The sequence below is a fragment of the Martes martes genome (assembly GCF_963455335.1).
Source record: "Martes martes genome assembly, chromosome: 11".
NCBI lineage: Eukaryota > Metazoa > Chordata > Mammalia > Carnivora > Mustelidae > Martes > Martes martes.
The window spans coordinates 28800544-28822576 of NC_137899.1; the positions used below are offsets into that span (position 1 = coordinate 28800544).

At 36.1% G+C, this 22033-nt stretch overlaps 1 protein-coding gene across 7 annotated transcripts in view; it reads right to left on the reverse strand.

Moving 5' to 3' along the window:
* Positions 1–22033, reverse strand: part of CACNA2D1 (calcium voltage-gated channel auxiliary subunit alpha2delta 1) — a 499615-nt gene that overhangs the window by 217163 nt on the left and 260419 nt on the right. For all 7 annotated transcript variants that reach the window (XM_080818060.1, XM_080818058.1, XM_080818059.1 and 4 more), the window contains exon 4: positions 15515–15574. In XM_080818060.1, coding sequence (XP_080674186.1) covers positions 15515–15574 — 60 coding nt within the window. The remainder of the gene's footprint in view (positions 1–15514; positions 15575–22033) is intronic.

Below are 22033 nucleotides of genomic sequence, written 5' to 3' on the forward strand. Positions count from 1 at the left end.
GAAGAGTTACAGTAGAAGTTCTGATGATAGCATTTAAGCCATCACAATACACAACCAGGATTAAACACTGTGGGAATTATGGTTTTTGAGCCTAAATTGTAACGTCAAAGTAATTTTATAAGATTGGGGGATGAATGAGAAAAGTGAGAGAAACACAAACATGTTGATTTATTCTCAGTAGAATGCACTCTCCTATTACAAGTTTGTAAGTTCTATTCAAATCCTATAACTATGTTTTGTTTTGTTTTTCTTTCCTGGTATATGTCAGGAAATAATACATGAAAAAAAAGAGATAATAGATAAACTGAACATCACAATGCTCACGAAATATAAACAATGAATATATCTGGTTGTGGCAATTAAGAGATTTTAATTTTCCTTTTGTGGTTACTGACATCATTTGGATTTTTGACGTAATGATCCTGAAATATTTTTACACAAACATTTAAGGTACAATTCTTTCGGAAGGAAAATGATTGAACAAGCTTGATTACTCTCCCTATTGCTATTTGGGTGTTAAACCCAACTAGATTTTTTTAGAACATCCAATGTCTTATTTCCTATATTCAAATTTACCATTCAGTCCCTTCTAAGCTTTAGCATTGCATTCAGACTCATCATTTTTATTCTTCGAATTAATAGGTCCTCCAGTTAGTGGTTGTCAACCTTTCTTCAGTCTTAACACACAGGCCAGATAGATCACACTCCATCCGTTACACTACTCACTAGAGGAGGAGGCTCAGTGTCTTGGCTGCACCCCCATAAGGAAGTCACTGAGAACTCTGTGGGGAGGATGTAAGGGAAGACTTTGGGAAGGGGGAAACAAAAAACCAGCTTCCGGGTGATTCTTTTCAGATCCCCAAGGAGAACTGTCTACACTGTGGTGAAACAATATAACAAAGTAAAACAGTTTTGGCAATGCAGGAATTTCATAATTTGGGGACTCTAATAATTTAACATATAATATATCCCATAGCACACAATACTACAATGCCATGATAACTAATTTTCTGTAACATTCAGCAATTATGAGCTCTATTTCTCAGAGCAATAGGCCTTCCAATGGAGCAGAAAAAGGTATTTGTAACTGTTAATTTAAAACTGAATTCACATATAAAACTTCACATTTTTCTGTGTCATTAATTTTCACTAAAAATATTTGTTTTTTTTTTTTTTTTAACTTGTTGTTACTTGTGCTGCCTTGATTTTATTGTTGCTGCTATCACACAGGCACATTTTTCATGGACAGTGTGAGAAAAGGAGCACAATGCTCTCTAAACTCAGGTTTGTGGCACCTACACTACTCTGTTCTGATATTTGGTTGTCCTACTGATTTAAAATTTTCAACCTTGTTGGTCTTACTTGATTCTCAAAATGTTTGTGTCAGAAGGATATGCAAAGCTATGTTTTCCACTATCTTATAAAACTGTCTGTTGATAAAGCAGCATCATTCTATTTAAATGAGAGTCTAAAATCTTATTGAACTATGTATATAAAACAAATCTGTGGATACCACAGGGCTGTAGACACTTTGATTCATAATTTGATTGACAATTTCAAAATTATTCTGCCAGACGTGGGGGGGGGGCGGTGCAGACAAAGATGAGGGTAAAGGAAATGAAGGGAAATAAACAGAAGAATGATATATTTGAAATTGACAGAATTTATACATGGATTATATGAGGGCTTATGGCAGAGAAAGAAATTAAGGTTCACTCTTTGATTTTGGCTAAACTAACTGGGAAGAAGGGGATAGCATTTGAGATGGGGAAATTAAGATGATCGGGATACGAGGGGAGAGTCATAGAAACAGCAGTTTACCTGAGAACGTTAGTAACATGCAAGCAAGACAATCAAGTGAAAACAGCAAGTGGTCACTTAGATAAATGAGCCTAGAGTGCAGAAAAGAGACTTGAGTGGAATTATATTGAAATCCAGTGAAATGGAGGAGGTATCCTGCGACAAAGTAGGCAGTAAAAGGAGACCGAGAAGGAACAGATAGTGAGAAAACAGGAAAACTGGGTTCAGTAGGGTTTCCTGAAAACTAAGAAAAGAAAGTATTTGAAGAAAGGGGAACTAGTAAGTGGTCCATGAAAATGATATAAACCGACCAAGTACGACAATACTCAGAGGATGCCTATTAGACTGGATGACAAGGACATGTGAACTACAAAGAACCACGGATGAAATCCACAGTCAGACTGGAGCAGGCTGACGAGGGGGACAAAGGGGAAAATGGAGAGATCACGAACGTCTACATTTCTTCTGAGTTTTGAAGTATAAGATAGCAAACAGGCTGAAGCTAAAAACGGCAAGACATATATATATATTTTAATGATGAGAAGAGACTAGAGCAAGTTTGGATGTTGATGAAAAAGTAAAAGGGAAAAAAATGTTGACTAATTAGAGAGAGGATAGCATGACAAATAAATCCACTGAAAGGCTGTTTTGGAAAGCCAGAAGATGACAAAAGACATAAGCTTTGAAGAAGTTGGCAGTTTTGCATGGATGGTGAGTTGGTCATTCCTACAAATTCCCAAATCACTGTTCTCATATGTATTCAAATCCAGTACTAAAGTCTAGTTACATAACTTATGAAACTTACAGATGAATATTATCTAGGCTTCCTTTCCATTTTTTTTTTTAACCTCTCAGGTTTAAATCAGAGAAATCTCAAAACTTTCTTCTGTCTAGTGACTTTTTTTTTTTTTTTAATTAAGCTTTTGGGTGCAAAATCCACTCTCAACATTATCCAAACCCCTGTCTGAGCAGTTTTCCCACATTCTGGACACATAATATCCCTCCAGCTAATCCAGTATGCTAAACCCTAAGTCCCCACCATGGTCAACTATCCCAGCCAGCTCCCAAAGTCAAAATGTACCCTACTAGTGGCTGAACTCCATGACCTACATAAACTGCCTATTCCTCAAAATTTGCTTCTTTATTTGAAGCTCCAAGTTTCAACCATAGTGTTAAGCCTTTAGGAAGAAAACTCTCTTGGCCAATTCTTCAATTCGTGAAACATTCTCCTTCCCATAGCAATATGAGCAAAGTTAGTAACACAACCCTAACTCCACTAAATTGAAATTATTCCAGCATCTGATGTAATTCTCAAGATAAAAATTATCTTTGGGAATAGAGTTATTGCTCTGGGGCCCCAGTCCACAAGGATCTACAGTAAATAAATAAATGTATTAGTTCTGTACCCGCTAAAGATACATTCACATACACTTTTTTTTTTTTAATTACAGAAAGGACTGTACCAGAGCTGTTTTAGGCACCGAGTAAACCAGAACTTCATAGAAATATAAAGACAAACATCAATGATAAGTAAAGACTTAATTTGGTGACCCTCCATACCCTCACATCACTTCCAAATGCAGGCATTCTACATGAGTACAGTCTTATTACATAAATGAAATGTAAGGTAAACAGAATTTAAGCCAATTGAATAAGTATTTATCCAGTGCCTACTGCGGATGGGCAATGCACATTTTCCTCCTTCAGAGGGTGTAATCAGCCGCACTTAATCATTAAAAAACAATATGCCAACCTTTCGGAAGAAATAAATCTAGAAGGAGACAGTACCTCTTCTACTAAAATGATCATTTTTGAAGACCTTCCAAAGTGCAAGCATATTTACATAAACCATCTCATTTAATCTCCAGCAGGTTTTTGGAGACAGAATGTATGTGGCAATAGGTCCTCCATGATGCAGCTGAACTACATGGCAATAAAGGTTAGGGGCTGGAAAATTATCAGGAATCTGTTCTCATGCACTCATCTGCTGGAGGTCAACTGATTGCTTCCTAAAGGAGAAATGCATATACAAGACGTCAAAGGGACACTGAGAACGAGGAGGATACAGTAAGAAATAAGTCTCTTCAAAGACTCCTAAAGAAAGGTGTTTATGCTCTCACTGAGAGAAGTATTAAATAAATGATGAATGGACTCTTTTCTTGATCTCCGTGACTCAGGGAATATGAAAACTAGCTTCAGAGCCCCGGTGATTAAAAACCTGAAGGGTCAGGATTTTTGTTGTTGGGTTATAGGAGTTCCTTATGTATTTTCAAGATTCACCCCTTATCAGATAGATACATGGTCGCAAATGCTTTCTCCCATTCTGCAGGTTACCTTTGACTCTATTAATTGTTCCCTTTGCTATGAAGCTTTTTCTGTTTTGTGTAGTTTCACTTCTTTATTTTTGTGGCCTGTACTTTTGGTGCTGTATCCATGAAATCATTGCCAAAAACAATGTCATGAAGCTTTTCCTCGATGTTTCAGTCTAGGAGTCTTACAGTTTCAGATCTCATCTTTAAGTCTTTATCTATGGCACAACAAGTGTTGGCAAAGATGTGGAGAAACTGGAATCCTTGCACGTTGTTGGTGGGAATGCAAAATGGTGCAGCCACCTACACAAGAGGCTAAGAAGATAACTCAAAAAAATTGAAAGTAGAAGTACATAGGATCCAGCAATCCCACTTGTGGGTATATATCCAAAAGAATTAAAATCAGCATCTCAAAGACACTAACACCCTCATTTTCACTGCATTCTTATTCACCATAGCTAAGACGTGGAAACAACCCAAATGTTCATCTACAGAGGAATGGACAACGAAAATGCGGTGTATATAACACCTACACTACAATTCAGCCCTTCAAAAGTAGGGAATTCAGCAGTGATCAAAAACCTCCCAAAAAACAAGAGCCCAGGACCCGATGGATTCCCTGGGGAATTCTATCAAACTTTCAAAGAAGAAATAACACCTATTCTCCTGAAGCTGTTTCAAAAAATTGAAGTAGAAGGAAAACTTCCAGACTCTTTTAATGAAGCCAGCATTACCCTGATCCCCAAACCAGGCAAAGACCCTACCAAAAAGGAGAATTTCAGACCAATATCACTGATGAATATGGATGCCAAGATTCTCAACAAGATCCTAGCAAACAGGATCCAACAGCACATTAAAAAGATTACCCACCATGACCAGGTGGGATTGATCCCTGGGTTACAAGGATGGTTCAACATTTGCAAATCAATCAATGTGATAGAACAAATCAATAAGAGAGAGAGAAGAACCACATGATCCTCTCAATTGATGCAGAAAAAGCTTTTAACAAAATCCAGCATCCGTTCCTGATTAAAACGCTTCAAAGTATAGGGAACATTCCTGAACCTCATCAAATCTATCTATGAAAGACCCACAGCAAATATCATCCTCAATGGGAAAAAGCTTGCAGCCTTCCTGTTGAGATCAGGAACACGACAAGGATGCCCACTCTCACCACTCTTGTTCAACATAGTATTAGAAGTCCTAGCAACAGCAATCAGACAACAAAGAGAAATAAAAAGTATCCAAATTGGCAAGGAAGAAGTCAAACTCTCTCTCTTCGCAGATGACATGATTCTTTATATGGAAAACCCGAAAGACTCCACCCCCAAACTACTAGAACTCATACAGCAATTCACTAATGTGGCAGGATACAAAGTCAATGTCCAGAAATCAGTGGCTTTCTTATACACTAATAATGAAATACAGAAAGGCAAATTAGAGAATCGATTCCATTTACTATAGCACCAAAAACCATAAGATACCTCGGAATAAACCTAACCAAAGAGGTTAAAGATCTGTACTCGAGGAACTACAGAACAGTCATGAAAGAAATTGAAGAAGACACAAAAAGATGGAAGACCATTCCATGCTCTTGGATCGGAAGAATAAACATCGTTAAAATGTCTATACTGCCCAGAGAAATCTATACTTTTAATGCCATTCCAATCAAAATTCCACCAGTATTTTTCAAAGAGCTGGAGCAAATAATCCTAAAATTTGTATAGAATCAGAAGAGACCCCGAATCACTAAGGAACGTTGAAAAACAAAAATAAAACTGGCGGCATCACGTTACCTGATTTCAAGCTTTACTACAAAGCTGTGATCACCAAGACAGCATGGTACTGGCATAAAAACAGACACATGGACCAGTGGAACAGAGTAGAGAGCCCAGATATGGACCCTCAACTCTATGGTCAAATAATCTTCGACAAAACAGGAAAAAATATCCAGTGGAAAAAAGACAGTCTCTTCAATAAATGGTGCTGGGAAAACTGGACAGCCATATGTAGAAGAATGAAACTCGACCATTCTCTTACACCGTACACAAAGATAAACTCGAAATGGATAAAAGACCTCAACGTGAGACAGGAATCCATCAGAATCCTCGAGGAGAACATAGGCAGTAACCTCTTTGATATCAGCCACAGCAACTTCTTTCAAGATATGTCTCCAAAGGCGAAGGAAACAAAAGCGAAAATGAACTTTTGGGACTTCGTCAAGATCAAAAGCTTCTGCACAGCAAAAGAAACAGTCAACAAAACAAAGAGGCAACCCACGGAATGGGAGAAGATATCTGCAAATGACAGTACAGACAAAAGGTTGATATCCAGGATCTATAAAGAACTCCTCAAACTCAACACACACAGAACAGACAATCATATTAAAAAATGGGCAGAAGATATGAACAGACACTTCTCCAATGAAGACATACAAATGGCTACCAGACACATGAAAAAATGTTCATCATCACTAGCCATCAGGGAGATTCAAATCAAAACCACATTGAGATACCACCTTACACCAGTCAGAATGGCCAAAATTAGCAAGACAGGAAACAACGTGTGTTGGAGAGGATGTGGAGAAAGGGGAACCCTCTTACACTGTTGGTGGGAATGCAAACTGGTGCAGCCACTTTGGAGAACAGTGTGGAGATTCCTCAGGAAATTAAAAATAGAGCTTCCCTATGACCCTGCAATTGCACTACTGGGTATTTATCCCAAAGATACAGATGTAGTGAAAAGAAGGGCCATCTGTACCCCAATGTTTATAGCAGCAATGGCCACGGTCGCCAACTGTGGAAAGAACCAAGATGTCCTTCAACGGATAAATGGATAAGGAAGATGTGGTCCATATACACTATGAAGTATTATGCCTCCATCAGAAAGGACGAATACCCAACTTTTGTGCAACATGGACAGGACTGGAAGAGATTATGCTGAGTGAAATAAGTCAAACAGAGAGAGTCAAGTATCATATGGTTTCACTTATTTGTGGAGCATAACAAATAATATAGAGGACAAGGGGAGATGGAGAGGAGAAGGGAGTTGAGGGAAATTGGAAGGGGAGGTGAACCATGAGAGACTACGGACTCTGAAAAACAACCTGAGGGTTTTGAAGGGGCGGGGGGTGGGAGGTTGGGGGAACCAGGTGGTGGGTATTAGGGAGGGCACAGATTGGTGGTGAAAAAACAATGAATACTGTTATGCTGAAAATAAATAAAAAATAAAAAATAAAAAATAAAAAATAAAAAGTAGGGAATTCAGCAATACAACATGGATGGACCTTGAGGACATTATGCTGAGTGAAATAAGCCAGACACACAAACACTGTGTGATTCCACTTACATGAAATATCTAAAATAGCCAAATTAATAAAATCAAAGGCTGGAATGCTGGTTAAGAGGAGGTCAGGGGAGGGAGAAATGGCAAGTTATTAATCAACAGGCGTAACATTTTAGTTAAGCAAGATAAGTAAGCACTGAAAATCTGCTATATGTTGTACCTGTAGTCAGCAATACTGTATTGTATTAAATTTTGTGCAGAGTAGCTATCATGTTTCTTTCTTCTCACAAAACTTTAAAAATCTTTGGTATTCAGTTTAATGGATGTTTGCATTCACTTTTTCTTTTCAAACTGGTACAAATATTATTTATCTAGGTTTTTTTTTTTTTTTTTTTAAGATTTTATTTATTTATTTGACAGAGATCACAAGTAGGCAGAGAGGCAGGCAGAGAGGGAGAGAGGAGGAAGCAGGCTCCCCGCCAAGCAGGGAGCCCGATGCGGGGCTCGATCCCAGGACCCTGAGATCATGACCTGAGCCGAAGGCAGAGGCTTTAAACCACTGAGCCACCCAGGCGCCCCATATTTATCTAGGTTTTTAACAACCCCTCCATGGTTGGAAATAGAGTTATTCACCCTATTTCTGCATAAGGTACACTCTGCCTTAAGCTCAAGGGCTTTGGAGCCTGCAATGCACCAGGTGACAACCACCTGAGCAGAACCGTGTTCTTCCATCGGAGCAATGACGGCAAAATAAACAACAGCCATAGGAGCTAGCAGATGCCCTCCAGACGAGGTGAACAGCCATCCACGGACCTCTAGTCAACCCGCTTGTGAACACATGGACAAATCATGAGGTTTCTGGAAAATATTTTCCTTGGTTGAGAGACAGGGCTTACAGGAGCACAAAGAGACAATTACTGAGCAACTAACAAAAATAATTATGCTGGTAGAGAATACAAAACCAGGAGTTCTTAAATAAAGAAAGTAATATTCCAAAGGCTATTACTTTCTGAAAAGTGCATTGCAAGTTAGTGGCAAAGACAAAACTTGAAACGGATTTGCATAATTCCAAACCCAGTGTTCTGTAACTATGCCATGGCGGTGGGCAAATATATTCAGACAGAAAACGTGCTGTTCAAATACATTTTTCACTATATCTACAGTATAACTGACCATAATGTTTAGAGTAAAAATAGATATCTCAAAACTATAAGTAACTAATTAAAAAATTACATAAAGGCTACTCTGTGTTATGGATTGCATACTAGACTACAATTTTCTTAGCAATGCATCAGCCATAGTTCTTATCCTCAGGAAGTTTACATTTTAGTGCTGAAATAAAGTAGAAAAAGGGGGCGCCTGGGTGGCTCAGTGGGTTAAAGCCTCTGCATTTGGCTCAGGTCATGGTCTCAGGGTCCTGGGATCGAGCCCTGCATCGGGCTCTCTGCTCAGCGGGGAATCTCCTTCCTCCTCTCTCTCTGCCTACCTCTCTGACTACTTGTAATCTCTGTCTATCAATTAATAAATAAAATCTTTAAAAAAAAAAGAAAGTAGAAAAAGGAAAATAATGTAGTGAGTACATATTTGAATACAAATACATACTGGGAATGAGGGGACTATATAAAACAGACAACAAAGCCAAGATTGGGGGATCAAAACCAAGAGGAAATTGGAGAGACAGGGGGAGAGTTCTAGGCAGACATCATCAAAAGGCCTGAAGATGAAGGAAAGAAAGAATGTGGCAGAGAAACGTCAAGCAGTGCACTGTTTCATGCTTGGAATTTCAGAATGATAACAGCTACTGGGGGATGTTGTAATAGAAAATTTAGGAAAAGTAAGACAGGGGCAGACAACAGCATGCCAATTATGCTAAATGGAGAGTCACTGTAACTTTTTTAAAAAGGAAATAAAATAGAAGGTTATATAGCAAATTCTTTGCAGACAATGTGTTATTTGTAAATTGCAGTGATTCATAATGTTTATATATTTTTGTTCTTTTTTTATTTCTCTTGTGGCTGAAAAATTAATATAGTAAACCCCATCTTAATGCAAATAAATTGGTGTTCAAAAATTTCAATAATATGCAGCTAAAGTAATGGAGAAGTTAATGAAATCACTAAGTTGGAAAATTCTCTTGTGACAGCTACAAGTTGGCACCAGCTGTGACAGTAATCAATTCTAACTTCAATGTCAATGAGGATGATTCCGGGTGCTCTAGATGGCTAGCAGTTTTAGAACATTGGCACCGATTCCAGGAATCTCCCAATAATTTAGCAATGTTTTTATCAGTTCCACGTTAGGATACTAAAGCAGCAGATGGGTCTTGAAAAATAGAGAGAACCACGATCCATCTCCCTGTTTCCTAAGTCAGTGATACCTGTCTTTGCAACTTCTCCCTTCCTGAGACAGGGGTCCAAAAAAAAAAAAAAAAGGAAGTTTTACAGCCCTATTTAAATCTAAGTTTGCAGTATCCTAAACATACTGTCATGATGTCTTACTTTAGGGTGTTCTACTGTACTATCATGTACTATCATGTGACCTTGGCTTTAACAGAAATAATAGAAAGTGAAGTTAGGGAAGATTATAATTAAATATTAAAATTATGAAAAATGAGGGCACCTGAGTGGCTCAATCAGTTAAATGTGTGCCCTCGGCTCAGATCACGATCCCAGGGTCATGGCATCAAGCACCACATCGGGCTCCCTGTTCAGTGGGGAGCCTGCTTCTCCCTCTTCCTCTGCCCCTCTGCCCCTCACCACTGTTCCTGCTCTTGCTTGATCTGTCACAAATGAATAAATAAAAAAATCTTCACAAAAATTATGAAAAATTAAACCAGTGTTATTGTATAGGTAATTAATGTACAAATATTTAGCTTCTATTTTTCAATAAATGAAACAAAAGATAAGGGCTACCCACCTAGAATAACTAACCATTTAAAGCTCATGGTTATGGGGCACCTGAGTGGCTCAGTGGGTTAAAGCCTCTGCCTTCAGCTCAGGTCATGATCCCAGGACACTGGAATCAAGCCCTGCAACAGGCTCTCTGCTCTGCAGGGAGCCTGCTTCCTCCTCTCTCTCTGTCTGACTCTCTGCCTACTTGTGATCTCTGTCTGTCAAATAAATAAAATCTTTAAAAATAAATAAATAAATAAATAAATAAAGCTCATGGTTATTATTTTCAACTCTGCTATATTATAATGCTCTAACTATGGACATTTATATATACGCATAAACAAAAAGAGTAAGGCATCACAAATACGCCTCTTTCCCATGAAATTGGTTGTCCAGAATCTGAGGAGGAAATCAGTTTTGCTCTGTGGCTCCTTTGCATCTATCTTCATAACGAGAATAGATGGACAAGACTCTTAAAAGAAAGCAGTAGCAAAAAAGTCGAAGACATGTAGCAAAAATATATTAAAATATTTTATATTTTCCAACAGGGCAATTCCACCAAAGGAAGAAACTAAAACAACAACAACAAAACACACACACACGAACACACAAATACAAAAACACATAAAACAAAAACAAAAAATTAATCCATCCAGAGCCCAAAATTATTTTGGTAATCTACCAAGTTCATTCATTTAACTCATTTATTCACTAATGTAGCATGCCACTTCCCCACTTTTTATTCCTGAAAACAGCTCTATCACATCTAGAACCTATACCAATTTATAACTTAGAACAATGTTGATCTTGATATGATGTAACCAAAATAAATATGGTATTTTTTACGGTTCACATATTCACAATTGTTTGTGCCTCAACGGAAGAGACGCAGTTCCATGAAATGAATAAGACAGATGAAATAATTAAATACCTAACACCAATACCTATTAATTTAACTCCTATAAACACAAAACTCTTAAAGCAACATTTCAAAATGCAATTTGAGCAAAATGATTTTTTTAAAACACAAAAATAACGCCAAATTAGGAGAACCAAGTTAGCATGATTGACACTCAATAACATTCAGCTTCACCAGAAAAAATTTTCACCTTCTAATTTAGTTTCTCTGTAGAGCTGAAGCTAAAAAAGGCTCCTCAAATGTTTTATTTACTGGCCAATTTCTAGGCGTCTGTACTCAGTCTGCAAAGTAACAAGCTGATGCTAATAAGCCATACATAAAGATCCTACTTATTAAAATACAAATTAGGCACCCCTTATGTTTATACATGTGTAAGTACAATTAATATTGCAGGCTTAGTTGGAAACAAAATTGCTTAAGTTAACCAACCATGGCAAAGTAATCAAATGAGATTTCAAACGCAACTGGAAAAGATCCGTTCGGTAGAAATAACAGCAATTATTGCATGCAGAACAATTAGTTTTCTAAGCTCTCTTTTTTCTTTTCCCACCTGTCCTTAATAATTTGTCCATCATAAGTGACACAAAATGTCACCTTTAACACCCGTAATTTGCGTGGAGACCTGAAAGGCAGCTGGTAGATACAGCTTATTTACAAATATTAGTTTGAACTTGTAAATGCATGACCGCATAAATCTTAATCCATTTAGAGTGTATGCCCTTTGTTAGCTCAATTGTACATTCAATTGGGAACTGAGTGGCGTGGAGGGAGAGTGTGAATTACAACAGGGGCCTTTTCTGGTTGCCAACATTTTCAGCATTTTAGTGCTCTGCCTTTTGTTCTTGCTGTTCCTGAGATTTCGCTACATTAAAGAATAGGAAATGTTAATCAACATTTTGCCTAAGTAATACGAATGAATTTTGCCTACTTACACTGGAAGGAAGAATCAGACTATTGTATCTTTGGGAAATGTTAACGTACCTCTTAGGAAATGATTCCTGCCTTCTAAATTACCCTACTGTTAAATTATTAATGGATGGCATTAAAGAACTGTCACAGTGATACAAAGAGTTAAATATCTTAAAAGATAAAGGGATTATAATGTTTGAAACGAGGGCCTTTTGGAATATGGTAGCATCTACCTTCAAATTAAACATTTTTAGATATTTGGGCAAAGTAGTGATAAAATTTGCAATTATTTTGGGTGGTCTCCTAAAAGAAGAGGAGATTTAATGTTGATGATTTCTAGTTTCTAGACAAAAATTTAAGTTTGATTTGTTTTATGGCGCTGAAGGATTTGTTGACTCTTGCTACATAACATGCATTGAAGCATCATCTGGTTCATTAGGCAGAAAAAAAAGGAAAAAGTGTGTCTTATTTTTGCAATATTTGAGTTTAGGCAATCTGTATTCACATTCTCTTCTTTGAACATATAATAACATGGTATTTCAAAGGGCTCTTGAAATATGAAGACTGTTGTGAAGACTGAATGTGGCTGGCATGATATGAGATGTAAAGTATCAATTCTCAGTGTGCAAACTGGGACAGCTATGTGTTCTGTGCACATCGTTCACAATCCTTCCAGAAAGGTACTCAGGAAATGAGTTGACAGAACTCTAAAGTGGACTAACTTGTTTTCCCTTTAACAATCTCTTTTGATGTCAATCAATATGTTCATAGGTCCTAAATAAATTGTGAAGTAATCTAGGGGGAAATTAAGAACAGAATTTGTCCAAGAATTCTCTTACACGGTGGTCACTATTTGCTAAGAACTCCTAATACTTACTGAGAAAACCATTTACTTTCTATTTAACCGTGTAAGATTGAGTAATAGCTTCTGTGTCATGGTGGGACCAATGTGTCCTCTTGCATGACTGATCCTAGCAGTGTTACTTGGTGGCGACAGGCACCAAGAGAGCAGAGAATGGGGGTTACAGTTCAAGGTAAACTTTTTCACATTTTGACACCTGAGAAGTCAGAATACATCTTAAAATTGCTAATGCCCCATAACTTAATTGGCTTCTTTTTTTCTTCCTTAGCAATACATAAATGATAGGGTGTCTTACAACTGATGATGACTCGGATACCATAAAATACAGTAGAATATGTTAACAGCCAACACATATTGAGAGTTTTTATGCCATGGACAAGAGTTGCCCATTACTTCTGCAAGGAGAAATAAATCATTGCCAAAATGTTAATTTAGTGTTAATCATTTGACAATATCAAGGGGTTTACAATATATCTAGAAAAGAAACCCTTACAACCAGAAAGCTGTAACATAATAATTAAACAAAACAATACCAATGATATAAATGGCATTACTATATCGCTGCTTGCCTCTTTATTCTTGACCACATTATTTCTCCTTAGGAAACTGAAATAGACCTATAACTAATAAATGGCTATTGAGAAATACTACCAAATTCCAAAGAAAAATTTATGAACAGCAGTGGAATCGATATGTTACAAAAGCTTATCTGTGTGAACTTAATGATTTTTTGAGTTCTAAGAATTACTCAAAATTTAAACTAAAACAACATTAATCGTACTAACCAAACACTAAGCAGAATAGAAGGTCTAGCTTTATACCCACTATGTCTTCACATTGCCGTTACAATGCCACTTTCGAGATGGGAGGAAAAGATCAATTTTTATTTAATATTAACTAATCAAAAGGATATTTATTTGGACAAATTAGTTTGGCTACTTTTTGTCTGTTGGATGTGTGGATAGATAACAACAACAAAAAATTCAAGTTTGTGTTCCTTTCATCTAAAAGAAACTTAACAATTTATAAATCCCTTCACTGGATGCGCTTACAATTAGCCCTGAATACTCAAACTTATGTTTCTAAGTTAATCACCAATTTTTTTCTCTACAGATTATAGATGACACCAATTATGTCCAATTATGGGCTAAGCCAGTACCCACATGACACCAACTCTGGCAATATGACCAATTGAGTAAAAGAACCAAACAAACTGACTGTAGTGAAACAAGTCTCTAAGCTGGTAGACCAGGTATTTGGTTTAAGAAATATAAATTTCGGGAAAAGACAGTAACAATAAATAACATCAGAGGCATAGAAGACTAACCATTACCATATATTATAAGTGAATATCATATCATGTAGCGTATTTTCCTTTGATATACAACATAATCATGCTAACACAAACTAAAAGTGCTAATTCCTAAGCCTCCATTTTGTGTTCTTTGAAGCACAACTTTCTTACCCTCAATTTTGAGACTTCTGTTTTACAAAACATACAAAACCAATTTAATAACAATCAAGCTGTCACTCATACTCTAATTCTATTTTAAACATCCCCCAAATTAGTTATATGGAACTTTTCAATGATCAGAAACTAGAGAGATTTTTCACTCTAAATGAAATAATTCAAATACGTAAAATAAATATTTTAACAATGAAGGGCAAATTTTTTCACTATGTCTCTGACTGTAAGGAGACTGGCTGATTGATTGATCGATCGATTGGTAAGTTGAAAGACTGGATACATTGATAGATGTATCAATAGATGTATGGATGCATACACAGATACAGAAACAGAAGAAAGAAGATGGTTGGATATATAGATGGAAAGATAGATGACAGATAAGAGAAGATGGACAGATGGATGGATGGATAGAGGGAGGAAGAATGGATGGATGAAAGGAAGGATAGACAGAGAGATGAATGGACAGATAGACAAAATTCATTATGATGAGAATTTCTGTTATTTGTATAAATAGCTCAGTTACTCTTAGGGTACAAGCTTATCAAAAATATATATGGAAAAGCTAGTATCAGTTAGAACTTCTAAAAGTAGGCCACAGTGAAAGAAAGATTGATTCTAGCTAAAGTGGAGCAAATTAAATTTTACAAAGTTTAATACATTCATTCTTACTTCAATCACACTGCCCACCACCAAGGTGATGGTAATATGCACAAAACTTCTTACAAACTCCCAAGTTGTTAAATGCATCTTGTTTTTCAACTGGTGTATCCATAATATCTACAGTGGTAATTTAGATATTATAATGTAATTCTATCTGAATGTAATTAATTTTACAAGTAACTTTCATTATAGGAGAACATTTCAAAAGACTTATTTTAATATGGAACATAAGCAAGAACATTTTGACTAACTTCCTGGCCCTGACTACCCAAAAGCAAATTTTTTAGAGAAACAAAATATAGCAGAGTTTTAGTCTTAAAACATTTAAGATTCTATCACTAAAAAAAAGTCACCCTAATCACAATGGATCAAGCACAAAACGTCACTCAAGTGCTTATAAAGGGTCCTTACCGCAAAATCCTCTCTCCACTGGTGGGCTGCTTGAACCTTCTCTGCTTCCAAGGCCAAGCGCTGAAAAAGAAACATTATATCTTAGAATTCAAATATATATACTTGTGAATACACAAAACACTGAGGTTTCCAAATCAATTATAAGGACATAAAAAGCAAAAGAAACTCCTTATTCATGAATCATAAATTCCCAATCATTTAGTAATCTAACCCACTAGAGCTGATGTATGTGTATTTACTCTTAAGTAGTATGAATAACCAACTATTCCTGAGTACCATGGTTTATTACCTCTGTTGTCATCAGAGGATGTGGACACCGGGAATGCTTGCCTTCAATGACTAACATTTCAGCTTTAGAGAAAGCGTTAATAAGTAGATTATATTCATCTTGGTAGAACCCCATTTTTTGTAAATACCTTCATAGCATATATTTTTATATACGTAAAAAGGAAATGATATTGAGAGACCAATATGGGCTCAATGCCATCTTAGGCATCTTCTTAACAGCACATTAAGGTTTTTGTTTTGTTTCGTTTCGTTTTACCAAAAGCCATCAAAAGGAAGTAATTTTCTTCTTGCTGAAGTACATTCTTATTAGTTCTTCCAGAGATAATCTATGAGTACCAAACTGTCACAAGCTGCATATCTGAAAACAGCCTTATTTCATACTTGCTCTTGTATAGTAATGTAGTTCAAAATTTCTAGCCCGACTTTTCCTTTAGCACTTTTAAAACATTATTCCCTCAAGTTCAGTTGGAGATAAAATGTCTGTTGTCAGTCTGCTAATCACATTCTATAGACAAACTCTATTATTTTTCCTTATGAAACAGTTTTCAGATTTTTCTCTTTGTATGTCTCAGAGTTACTATCACGCTGTGTGAGAAGCTTTTACAAGACACAGTGACATTTAGTGATAACACAGATCTGAAACCAGACCGCCTGGATTGAAATACCAACCCTGCCGCATACTAGCTGGGCAAACCTGGGAATTTTCTCAGGTGAGTAATAGCAAAGTAGGCTCCTGGGTGGCTGAAAGGATTAAGTGAGTGATTTAATGTCCAGTGCTTAGAACAGTGCCTGGCTGATAGTGAGGAACATAGATGTGAGCTATCGAACTTCGATCATTATGATTCATTCCATTTGCACTCCCCATCCCTTTGAGAAGATGACTCAATGTTAAGTTCAGCGGTAGCCTGCCCCCAAGCACAGCTAGGAGATGACGGCAGAAAGAGGAAGAACAGAACAGTAAATATAGTAAATATAAATATTAAACTCATTCTTAAGAATCAAACAATCAGGCTTAGGTTTTAAAAAAGTATAAATCTTGTAATGGATTACTGGTTCACGTTTTGATCTTTCACTGTGAACTACACTTCAGCGAGTGCCCTTCCAAAGGAGTCCAGACTGTACTGGATAACGGAAACATATCTTTATGCCAGTTTTTATATTAGTTACTGATTTGGATGCCCTGTTATGTAATACTATGATCACTTCACTTATGAAACTATTAAGTAGGTATTACTGATGACTATAAAATACTGCCAAATGGGAGATCTACAGTTAGGAATTCCTAAGCTGAATTTAAAAGAAATCTTCTCCAGTGTGCTTAAAATGACAATGGTTTCAGTTTATCAGCCAGTACACAAACATGGATGAAAAGAAGAGGTAGTGGGCGCGCCTGGGTGGCTCAGCTGCTTAAGCATCCAACTCTCGATTTCAGCTCAGGTCATGATCTCAGGCTCATGACATCCAGCCCCATGTCAGGCTCCACACTGAGCACAGAGCCTGCTTAAGATTCTCTCTTCTCTCTCTCTCTCTGCTTGTGTCCCTCTATTGCTACGTCTCTCTCTCTCTCTCTCTGTCAAATAAATAAATAAAAATCTTTAAAACAAACAAACAAAAAACCCCACAATACTTCTGAAAATTCAAATTCAGTTTGAAAATGTTGCAGGAAGTTAATAAAAATTAGGTAGAAGTTGGGGCGCCTGGGTGGCTCAGTGGGTTAATGTCTCTGCCTTCGGCTCAGGTCATGATCCCGGGGTCCTGGGATGGAGCCCCACATCGGGCTCTCTGCTCAGCAGGGAGCCTGCTTCCTCCTCTCTCTCTGTCTGCCTCTCTGCCTACTTGTGATCTCTGTCTGTCAAATAAACAAATAAAATCTTAAAAAAAAAAAAATTAGAAGTGGAAGCAATGTCTCCGTAGGAAAACTTTAGGATGGGAAGAAAGAGAAAAGACAAAATGAGAAAATAAACCAGAAGGCATATTCTTTTTTTTTTTTTTAAGATTTTATTTATTTATTAGACAGACAGATCACAAGTAGGCAGAGAGGCAGGCAGGGAGAGAGGGGAGGAAGCAGGTTCCCCGCTGGCAGAGAGCCCGACGTGGGGCTCGATCCCAGGACTCTGAGATCATGACCTGAGCCAAAGGCAGAGGCTTAACCCACTGAGCCACCCAGGTGCCCCCAGAAGGCATATTCTTGACAAAATTCAGAATACAAGTCTTCATTTTTAACAGGCAATATAAGAAGAGCTAAATGTTCATATGTACATGATGAATAATGAACATTTTGAGAATCTAAACAAAATACTGGGTAAAACTTACATAAGTTAAATAAGTTTTTTGACTAAGAAAGATTAGAACTGTAAAATGTCTTTATGTCTTAGAGAGGAATGTTAAGATTTTTCCTTGCACAAAACACAGAAGGAGGTCACCATTCCCACAGACAAAACACACTAGAGGACATTTTCACCCACAGAGCCATAACATGCTTTTCAAAGCTCCAGCTCTAACTACCGCATTGTTCTCTATGCTGGAGAGCATAAGTACAACTTAATTGATCTGACCCTGAATCACATGGCTTATGATATGAATATAATCCATGTTTATAAACTATAATGACAGTAATTGTCAGTTAATTATTTCTAGAAAAAAAAATTAAGGGGCGCCTGGGTGGCTCAGTGGATTAGGCCACTGCCTTCGGCTCAGGTCATGATCTCAGGGTCCTGGGATCGAGTCCCACATCAGGCTCTCTGCTCAGCAGGGAGCCTGCTTCCCCCTCTCTCTGCCTGCCTCTCTGCCTTCTTGTGATCTCTCTCTGTCAAATAAATAAATAAAATCCTTAAAAAAAAAAAAAATTAAAAGGGATGAACAATGGCAACAAACTTCCAAAAGGCAATTCTCCTAGGAGGAGAGACCAAGTCAGCTTTATTTCCTTACTGATATATATTCCCTTATTGATACATATATATATCACTATATATATATATATATATATATATATATATATATATATATTTAAACTCTCATTTTATGAAGGAATGCCATTTATTGCAAGATTCTAAAATGGTTCTAGAAACTTAACAATGTAGTTATGTATAAGAAAAAAAAGGTATTTTGAAAGATTGGTTTGAAGCTTAAAAGTTGCTAAATTTTATATCCCCAGCTTAGAAATCTATAAACACATAATCATGAAAATGCACTATTTGCTCATGCAAAACTTTTTTGAAATATTTTTTGAATATTTTGAAATATTTTTGAAATATTTTGAAATATTTTTCATCTAGTAAATTTCATGATAAAACATAAGACTGAACTTTACACTTACAGAGTGTCTTGGGGACCAATAGTTGATGATGGTGCTCTTTCCTGTGGTAAAAGACCAGCTAGCCACAACTTGTAGAAAACTGACATGTCTTCTGGACACTTCAAGTCCTTAATTAACTTCTATTCTGGTCAAGTGACATTTTAGTTTTAAGGCCAATGATCTATAGCTAAATGCCATGGGCAAATTGTGTTAAGACTGATAAAATTCCTACCTAATAAAATGTGAACATTTGCTCAGTATATGACTCAGTATATAACTACAGTTATGGCCACAGTGCCATCCTATAACAATAACTTAATTCAGAATAAGGAAAATGTGTTTTTTCTCATTTAATTTATGGTACAGTTTAATCTAGTATCAAACATTAAAACCAGACCAAGTATAGACAGATACAAAAGACTCAACTCAACATAAATACCTATGAGAGAAGATAGATACAATTCTGCTCTTATTAAGGTAAGTCAGATAGATTCATTAAATGGCTTTATCATAAATGATACAGCATACGTTATATGAAAATTCCTTGGGTATAGAATGCTAAGTATATATACAATGTTATGGATGTATTAATAATATATACATCCCTACCTACCTATTGGTTTGAGCATTTAAAACAAAAAATTATTTCAAGACTATTTGGGGACTCCTAAGTTTAACAAAATGGACTTTAAGCCTTCTGACTCTAAAGCTTGTACTCAAACTACAAAACCAAACGAGTCTCCATTTAACCCATTAAAAATGTTAACATCACCAGACGTTCAGAGAATATATAAAGATACAATATTACCAAAACCAGAAACACTGGTAGAAAACTATTTCTACCAGTAAAATTTCCCAGCAAATTTCTGGAAATTGTTGAAGACAAAAAAACAAAACAGCACAAAAAATCATATATCAGCTGAGGAGCGGCCTTTACGTAGGTCTTGCCCTCAGATCCTGAGAGAACACTGCTAATCAAAGAAAAGGCTTTTGATATGCAGTGATCTGTAAGGAAAAAAAAGAAAGAGATGAAGAAGATGAAGAAAAGAAAGAAACAGAAATAGAGAATGGGAGATGTTTATCATATCAGAGAAAGACCAGCTCCCTTGAAGGCCTATTCATTCTCAGCCTTCACTTTTTGTCATATCCTTATCTCTTCCACTAGCACTGAATTCTGTCAGGTGATATGAAAGTCTAATATAAGCAGTATAATTATACAGTGTATACTGAAATAATTCTATCATTCCCTTTTATAATACCTAAATATGTTTTCTCTTGGAATAGACTATTTTCTAAACCTGCATATTATAAGCTTCCTAGACTGTTCGTTAATTGCAGATGAAAAATAAAAGTTTTTTGAAATATTTAATTATAAAGAATTTTCTTTTAATAGCTTTGAAAGGAAACCTTCAGGGATCATCTGACAGTTCAGTTAGATTCCAATAATGTCGACACTCATGTTAATATCAAGAATGGCTTAGAAACCTCATTCAAAGAAACATCTCCAATTCAAAACAATTTCTTTGGCCTGTGGATGTCAAGATTTTTCTTTCTAGTAAAGAGGTAATAGATGAACACAACAGACTAATCTAAGTAAAATATGCAAGTTAATGTAACTAATAAACAAATACTTAACACCCAATAAGGATTAGCCATTTATTGTATTATGCCTATGTTGACAATTTTTTAATTACTCTAATGAGTTTTGCTTATCTTCATCAAATGTTTTTAACATATCAAAAGAATCGGGATAATCATTTCAATGGTCTAACAATACCTCCCAAAAATAGCAGACCTGGATGAATGAACAGACTTCTATGTTTGCTCCTACAGGTACAGGCAATTACATTGGAGGTATAATGTAATGGGCACAAACTTTTCAATCAAACAGATCTGGTTTCCAAATCTGGTGCTGCTATTCACTAACTATGGGATTTTTGGCAATGGACTTAACATTTTTCAGCATTTAAGAATAATATCTACCTTCATATTTTCCATTTCTAAGCTAAATATTTAGCACATTAGAAATTCAATGAAGTTTGCTTCTTTTTGAATCTTTCAAATGTAACTTCAAAGACTAGTCTGGGTTAGAACTATAATCACTGATGACCAATTCATCATGGACATATATGAGTGAAATGAATGGAAACATCTTAACAGTCCCTACATTTTCACTGTATTTTGCCCTAAATAAAATCTCTTGCCTATAGAACCACATGGTGGTCCAAATGCAATTCAGGGGATATAGTGATTTAATATAGCAGACAATAAAATGAGCTCAATTTTACTTTAATTGATTTTTGTCATAAACAGAATGAGAAAAGAGAATGGATCATTAAAGTTCTGCTTTCTTACCTAATTTCTTGAAATATTAAAAAAAGAGAGTGAGGTGTAACATTTCTTTAGCATTCCTTATGTTGAAAGGAAGCAGTGAAGACCTCAAGTAGACAACATCATACTTTCATATCTAATACAGTGTTCCATGTCAAAGGTAAAAAAATGTACTTCTCTTTCCAATATCTTTAACCAAATAATGGGAAACAAGGCAGTGTTTCTTTTTTACATAAAAAAATGCATAAACAATTTTATTTAAATTGATATAAATACATATGCCGTGCAGAATCTATCAAAGTTCTCGAACAACTTACTATATCCTGGTAAACAAAAATATCACTATAAAAATTTTAACATGTAGACAAATTGCTTTATATACATATATATATATATATTTTTTTTTTTTTTTAAGTCACATCTACTAAACTCTTTGAAAAAGATCTATTGGCTGAAGAAGTCAGGTTGGAAACTGGAATTTAAGATTGAAAAGTTATAAAATTTGAATAGACTAACCAAGATGAGTTAAATGTAGCACATTTCAACACTTGATAGCTGTGAGTGAGTACTATGTAAATACCCATCCCGACTGGGAGGAAGTTATA